Source organism: Odontesthes bonariensis, chromosome 13, assembly GCF_027942865.1.
Source record: "Odontesthes bonariensis isolate fOdoBon6 chromosome 13, fOdoBon6.hap1, whole genome shotgun sequence".
NCBI classification, from domain to species: Eukaryota; Metazoa; Chordata; class Actinopteri; order Atheriniformes; family Atherinopsidae; genus Odontesthes; species Odontesthes bonariensis.
This window is the reverse complement of record NC_134518.1, coordinates 16,281,511-16,289,436: the sequence shown is the minus strand read 5'-3', so window position 1 is coordinate 16,289,436 and position 7,926 is coordinate 16,281,511. Positions and strand designations below refer to the sequence as shown.

The 7,926-nt window shown below is 43.4% G+C and overlaps 1 protein-coding gene across 1 annotated transcript; it reads left to right on the top strand.

The window, feature by feature from the left end:
- Window positions 1–773: 773 nt before the first annotated feature.
- nsdhl (NAD(P) dependent 3-beta-hydroxysteroid dehydrogenase NSDHL) lies at window positions 774–7,326 on the top strand. The gene is made up of 7 exons (XM_075480591.1): window positions 774–923; window positions 995–1,156; window positions 1,941–2,087; window positions 2,193–2,321; window positions 4,374–4,516; window positions 6,386–6,488; window positions 6,627–7,326. Exons 1-7 carry the CDS (start codon window positions 903–905, stop codon window positions 6,957–6,959), a joined length of 1,038 nt encoding a protein of 345 aa, XP_075336706.1. The 5' UTR covers window positions 774–902; the 3' UTR covers window positions 6,960–7,326.
- The last annotated feature ends 600 nt before the right edge of the window (window positions 7,327–7,926 follow it).

Sequence of the window (7,926 nt, the reverse complement as noted above, 5' to 3'; positions counted from 1 at the left end):
ACAGGCTCGTTGTCGTACAGCTATGGAGGAGTCACCGCAGGGTGCAGACAGGAACGAACGGGAGACGAAATCAAACGCTGGTGTCGGGCAAAAATATGATTGGTTGCTGAGAATCACGGGGTCACTTTAACGTCAGAGCTGTTGAATGAATTTTAGACAAAAGAGGATCTTTGGTTGAAAAGGTTAAAGGTATTTGGTGTTTGTTGTGACATTGCTCTCGTGTCTGTATTAAAAACGGCTCTCTGGTGTGCAGATGCATTAGGGAAGTCTAATCATTCGGATAATAGGGTAATAGTATAGATAACAAGAGCTCTACAGATAATGGATAAAGTATATCACTGGTGGCCAACAAAGAAGACTACAATTTAGACATATGTGTCCCCAAAAGCCATTTAATACTATGTTTTATTGTTATCTTTAGGGCAGTTATGTTTACACTTTTTTTTGACAGAAATATGGTTCAACCAGTGCCTTGACTTTAAAAGGAACAGAGGGGGGGGGGGGTATCCTTATATACTGTTATCGCAGATAGAATCAGGTTTTGAAATGGCTCATATTAATCTGTCTGATGGTTTTGGTGTGTGACGCAAGTGAGGAACATTATCTTTGAGTAAGGAGACGGATGGAATTAGCATGTTGTCTCTCATTGGTCTGAATAGTGGCGTCCTTTGACGTATAATGAATGCGATTGGCTATGGGTAGACGTCACCCTGGCCCTTGCCGACTTTCTGACCAATCACAGAGGACTTGCTTCTCAGCTGATTCAGTCAGTTCAAAGTAGAAGTTGTGCCAAACTCTTCGCATGTGCGAAGCTGCAGTGTTTGTCCTGTAAGGACCGATATTGTGTCGCTGACTGTGACATCTCCCGGTTTCTCACCCCCGTTGGCTACCTTTAATGTATAATGGCTACGCGTGTTCGACCGGTGAGTTTAAACGTTATTGACTGCGCAGGTCAGCTTGAACCTTTTATGATGCTTTGGTGTTTGTCATTCAGAGCAATAAAAAGTGTGCGGTGATCGGGGGCTCTGGTTTCCTGGGTAGACACCTGGTCGAGAAGCTTCTGGCTCGGGGTTATTCGGTTTCTGTGTTCGACATCCGTCAGAGCTACGAGCTGCCAGGCGTCACCTTCCACCAGGGAGACCTCTGCGACCAACAGGTGAGACTTAAATCGTTTAGTTTTGTTTATATGCAGACACCCGGTGGGTTGGCAGATTACTTCTGCTGTCCACTTCACACGAGCCACTAATTGTTAGTCATATATTTGAAAATGCTTATAAGTCATGAAACAAAGGGCTCACAAGTAAAGTGATATGTGGTGTCACATTTCTGAATAAAGACTAAGTTGAAACACAAATTGGAGCAAATGGGATGGGTTGAGAAATAACTGAAGAATTGTGGCTTTGGGAATATGGTCATCCAACAATCTGTAGAATTTTTGAGAATTCTGTTGGGAAAATCTTGACCCATCACTTCGAAACATGTCTCAACACACTGGCATTCAGGTTTGCTGCAGTAAGGGATGAAGAGACAGTCGATCGTCCTCAAATGTTCTGGTCTTGTCCTTCTATTCAGCCTTCCTAGAAGAAAGTATAAAAAAATTATTCATGAATTAAAAAACGGTTTTAGTAAATTAAATATACTAAAACACTTATTTAAAAAGAGATTATAATTTCTTTACTTGAAATAAATTAAAAAGTTAAATTCACTTCCCCCTGTCTTAGACATATTCCATAACAGTTTAAGAAGATGGAATATTTATCAAATATGTACACCCTAAGGGCACATGATCTGCCACAAAAAGAATTGGGGGTCGTTTACAATGTATTTGGATATTTTGTTTCTTTACATGTTGAGTCTTGTTTATTCACAACATATTCAGGAGAGTCACATTGGCCAGGGTTGGTCAGAAGATGTGAGCTTTCTGCCCTGTTTTCCTCCAGGCCCTGCTGGCAGCTCTGAAGGATGTGTCGCTGGTTTTCCACTGTGCCTCCCCAGCCCCTGCAAGCGACGATCGCGCCCTGTTCGAAAGGGTGAACATTCAGGGCACACAGACAGTTATTCGGGCCTGCATCGAGGCTGGAGTACAGGTAGTTCAGAACATTTTGTTTTTCCTACATTTTTGCCTGACGCTCTCTGTTTTAAAAATGGGGGAAGACGTAAAAAAAAAACGCTTGTCTGGTCAATGTCGCCAGAAACTGGTCTTGACAAGCAGTGCCAGTGTGGTGTTCGAGGGGACGGACATTAAGAACGGAAAAGAAGATCTACCGTATGCCAAGAAGCCCATAGACTACTACACACAGACCAAAATTGAGCAGGAGAAGGTAGGAACCCTTGTTATGGTTTGATTTTAGTTGCCAGTATTTTAAATGATGTGTGTTTAATTTGGTGTCTTCTAAAATCAGTGGATATAAGCACAGGTTTCAGCTCCATCTTGGTTTAAAAGTGACTGAGCAGTTGTTTACTTCATTGACTGAATAGTTTTCAGAATTTAAAACCATCCGACTTTTTAAAAAAAACTGTTTTTACCTCAGTAGAAAGTGATCTCCTACGAATAGTTAACAGCTCACTGGCATCAGGCATTTTTCCCAAGTCACTAAAGACAGCTGCCATTAAGCTACTCCTAAAGAAGAGAACTGTAGACGCCTCTATGATGAACAACTACAGACCTGTCTCTAATCTCTCTTTTATATCCAAGATTATTGAGAAAGTTGTATTTAACCAGCTCAACGACTTTCTGAATGAAAGTGGAAGTCTTGATAACTTTCAATCAGGCTTCAGACGTCATCACAGCACTGAAACAGCTCTGATCAAAGTGTTAAACGACATCAGGTTGAATACTGATTCTGGTAATGTTTCAGTCCTGGTTCTGTTGGACCTCAGCGCTGCGTTTGATACTGTAGATCACAGAATCCTGTTGCACAGGCTGGAAAACTGGGTTGGACTTTCTGAAGCGATCCTTAACTGGTTCAGGTCCTACTTACTAGGCCAGTGTTATTTTGTTACAATTGGCAGCTATGAATCTGAGCGAGTGGCCATGACTTGTGGAGTCCCCCAGGGGTCAATTATTGGACCTCTTCTGTTTAACTTGTATATGCTCCCTTTGGGTCAGATATTGCAGAACTTTAACATCAATTATCACAGTTATGCAGACGATACACAACTTTATGTGTCTCTGTCACCGGACGACTGCAGCCCAGCAGACGTACTGTGTCAGTGTCTGGAGGAAGTAAACACCTGGATGAGAGAGAATTTTCTACAATTAAATGAAGACAAAACTGAGATCATTCTGTTTGGTAGCAAAGAGAAGAGGGTCAGCGTTGGTAAATATCTTGAGACTCGGGACCTTACAATCACTGACCAAGTTCGTAACCTCGGAGTGTTGATAGACTCAGATCTGACTTTCAGCAGCCACATCAAAGGTGTCACCAAGGCAGCTTTTTACCATCTCAGAAACATCAACAGAATTAAAGATTTTCTCTCCCAAAAAGACCAGGAGAAACTCATCCATGCATTCATCTCCAGTAGACTCGATTACTGTAATGCTCTTTTAACTGGATTTCCCAAAAAGAGCATTAAACATCTGCAGTTCATCCAGAACGCTGCTGCTAGAGTTTTAACGTGGACTAAGAGATCTGAACACATCACACCAGTTTTAAAATCTTTACACTGGCTTCCAGTCGGTCACAGAATAGATTTTAAAAGCCAAGTGATGGTTTACAAATCCCAGAACAGTTTTGGCCCAAAATACATCTGTGATATGTTCAGAGAATATAAACCTTGCAGAGCTCTTAGATCCAAGGACTCAGGTCAGCTGGTCCAGTCCAGAGTCCAGACTAAACATGGAGAAGCAGCATTTAGCTGTTATGCTGCTAACAAGTGGAACAAACTGCCAGTGGAGATTAAACTTTCACCAAATGTAGACATTTTTAAATCCAGGTTAAAATCCAGGTGTCTATGCATGAAATCTGCACGGTATCTTTTAATTTATCTGGACTGTTGCTTGTTTTTAAATTCATTTAAATAATTTTATTTGTTTCTCTTAATATTCTTTTATGTATTTTTAATGCTTCTTCCACTCCCTGCTGCAATGCTTTTATTTTATGTGAAGCACTTTGAATTGTTTTGTACATGAAATGTGCTTTACAAATACATTTGATTTGATTTGAATTTACTTTCTGTACATAATGCATATTGAACCTTTTATACATAACTATTAAGGTAACAACATAATGTCAGCATCTTACCTCCACTTCCAATCATGACTCATGCACTTTGCCATCATCTAATATTCCAGAGAAAGCAGGGCAAATGGCCGATCACCCTCATGTAGCATCTGCTGTTTTGCTCAGTTTGAAAAATTCTTCATCTTTCAGTTGGTTCTTGGGGCATGTGACAAGCAGAAGGGTTTCCTCACAGTTGCTATTCGGCCTCATGGCATCTTTGGCCCACGAGACCCACAGCTGGTTCCCATCCTGGTGGACACAGCTCGCAGGGGCAAGATGAAGTTCATGATCGGGTGAGTGATGCATTTATTCTTTGAATGCATCAGTTGTCAGTTACACCCAACCATCTGCCTCATTTCCCAAGCATTGAGGTCAGCCTGAATATACTAGACAGCCAGGTTTGAACCCTTTGAGTTTGTGATGGAATGGGCATATTCCAATATGAAATTGCTAGGATTCGTTGAGCTCAATATAGTATAGTATAGTGGTTCGATAGTGGTCCATGGAGCACGAGACATAATTTTCAGACATGGATTGGTCACCGCAGACCTTAATTCCACTGAGAATCTTTCTCACACTCGGGTGTGACGTGATTCCTCGCTCCAAGCTCAGACTTCCAGGGCAAAAGGAATGAAGCATTTTCACAAGGTACCGATTAGCATAAGCTACAGCTCGTTCCTTTTTTTTTCATCATAAAATGACAAGGCTATACACTGAAAGTCTGCTTTTCCAAATCCCTGTCAACCTGGGGAGGAGTTCAGCGTATATATACTACAACAGCAGTGTGATGAGCGACTGTGAACTTTTAAGGCTGATTCATACTCGGCGCAACCTCGCTCATACTAGCTGGTCGCAAATGGCGCAAACGGTCACGTGTCCCAAAATTCCGCCACGCCCCCCGTCGCAAGCTAGAAAATCCTCGCGCGGCGCAAGGTCGCGCACACAACTTTTTTTCTGACTTCGAGCGCGCTCAACCGGAAACAGCTGACCAAGAAAAAGAAAAAATGAACACTGCAGAGACCGCGGTGACCGAGAGGATGCGCCTCTACAAACATCTGTATGACACGTCTATGAAGTTACACTGGGACAACGTTTGACAAAGTTCGTCTTGTTGCAAAGGACGAACATTCCACCTTCTCTTCTGTTTTTGCCGCAGCCGCTTAGCTCTGAGATACATATACAGTTCTACACCCAGAGTAAATTCATTCCGCATCAGATGTGCCAGCCTCTGCTGACGTGACACCACAGGTGGCATTGTGTATGCTTTCTTCGTGTGCTTTTCAGCTTGTTTCCTCAACAGTGACGCTCGCTGGTCTGGAGAGAACTGCAAATGTGACGCATTCTCGGCGCAAACTGCGCTTAAGGCTGATTCATACTCGGCGCAAACGCGCAACTGTTCTGGCTCGAGAACCATTAATGACGTCATCGAAAGCGCCAGCCCCTTCACAGTTCCTTCAGCTCATAAGCGCAGTTTGCGCCGAGAATGCGTCACATTTGCAGTTCTCTCCAGACCAGCGAGCGTCACTGTTGAGGAAACAAGCTGAAAAGCATACGAAGAAAGCATACACAATGCCACCTGTGGTGTCACGTCAGCAGAGGCTGGCACATCTGATGCGGAATGAATTTACTCTGGGTGTAGAACTGTATATGTATCTCAGAGCTAAGCGGCTGCGGCAAAAACAGAAGACAAGGTGGAATGTTCGTCCTTTGCAACAAGACGAACTTTGTCAAACGTTGTCCCAGTGTAACTTCATAGACGTGTCGTACAGATGTTTGTAGAGGCGCACCCTCTCGGTCACCGCGGTCTCTGCAGTGTTCATTTTTTCTTTTTCTTGGTCAGCTGTTTCCGGTGGAGCGCGCGCGAAGTCAGAAAAAAAGTTGTGTGCGCGCCCTTGCGCCGCGCGAGGATTTTCTAGCTTGCGAAGGGGGGCGTGGCGGAATTTTGGGACACGTGACCGTTTGCGCCATTTGCGACCAGCTAGTATGAGCGAGGTTGCGCCGAGTATGAATCAGCCTTTATGAGCTGAAGGAACTGTGAAGGGGCTGGCGCTTTCGATGACGTCATTAATGGTTCTCGAGCCAGAACAGTTGCGCGTTTGCGCCGAGTATGAATCAGCCTTTAATCCCTGGTGTTTGTTGGTGCGTGTCTTCATTTTCTCCAGTGATGGGACCAATCTGGTAGATTTCACATATGTTGAGAATGTCGTTCATGGACACATCCTGGCTGCTGAGCGCCTGCGACCAGACTCCCCCATCTGTGGGAAAGTGAGTGAGACTTAAAATCCAACACAGAGTGGACCTTGTGAGACTTTTCAACATGAGACATTTCATTCGTGCTCCATTTGCTCTGGTGAATCTCAAGTTAGTAGATATTTAATGGCGTACGCTCTGCTTCTCCTCCAGCCGTATCACATCACCAACGATGAGCCAGTTCGCTTCTGGGACTTCATGTCTGAGGTGTTGGTGGGTCTGGGATATGCTGCACCACGCTTCCACCTCCCCTACAGGCTTGTGTATGGACTGGCCCTGCTCCTCTGGCTGCTGACCTGGATCCTGCGTCCTCTTGTATCTTTAAAACCGACGTTTACTCCCATGAGAGTGGCTTTGGCTGGAACCTACCACTACTACAGCTGTGAACGTGCCAAAGACCACCTGGGCTACAAACCGGTAGTTAGTCTGAAGGAGGGGATTGCACGTACGGTGGAGAGCTATCCTCATCTCAGACATGGGGGCTGATGAGAGTGGAGAGAGAACCCGCTCAATCATGACTATAGTGCACAAAACTTACAAGATTAGTTAGGTTATTATTTTGCTCTAAAGGGACAGTTAAAAAATAATGGAAGTCACTGTTAGACAGCGCCTCTTTTCACAGTATGTACTATTTTCACCACTAGATGGCAGCAAAACCCCCTTGCTTTCGTCCTCTCGTTGTTTCCTGGTATTACTCTTTTCTGAATATGAAGACACTGTTTATGTGACATGGCATGGATTACAGTTGATTTTTGCTCTAATTTAATTTGTGTTCCACATGTATGTGTATGTTATGTACACCCTCAGATGCTGCTGCTAAGGTGTCATAAAGCTGCAATATACATTCCTCAAATTGATATTGCTCTTGTTTAATGTAAGAAAATGAAAAATCGGTACTTATGTTCTCAGTGTTGTTTACTTTTAGCCGAGGGCAGATTTGACAGAAGCCGCTGAGATCCATGGCAGTAAAATCTACAGGGAAACGTATGATAATACTGTGCTTTTTGTTCCAGTAGCATCGGAGTGGCTCTTTACTTATTCTGCATCGCAGGTTCTTTCATGCACAAAGTGAGGTGAAAAGCGTTCAGTCTTAAAGATTATAAGAATTTAAATAGTCTTCACAGAGCCTTCTGGCGGGTTAACCTCACATTGCTCCTAATATCTTCATCAGTGTATTATTGTAAAAAAAAAATCTGTATATGGATTGCAGATATATAAGAAGTGATGTATGAGTGTGGACCGTTGACAATTAACTTCAGCCACCGTGGAATAGCTTTAGGAAGGAATTAAAAGCCTATTGTGCCTTATCACCAAAATCATTGGCTGACCCCTCTGATATTTTTGTGTATTATTTTGGGGGGGCCCTTGCAGCGAGGTTGGTAATCATGTGGAAAACCTGGCTAAATGAGTTAAGTCTGCAAAATGGAGTAGCATATTTTTGCTCGTAGATTAA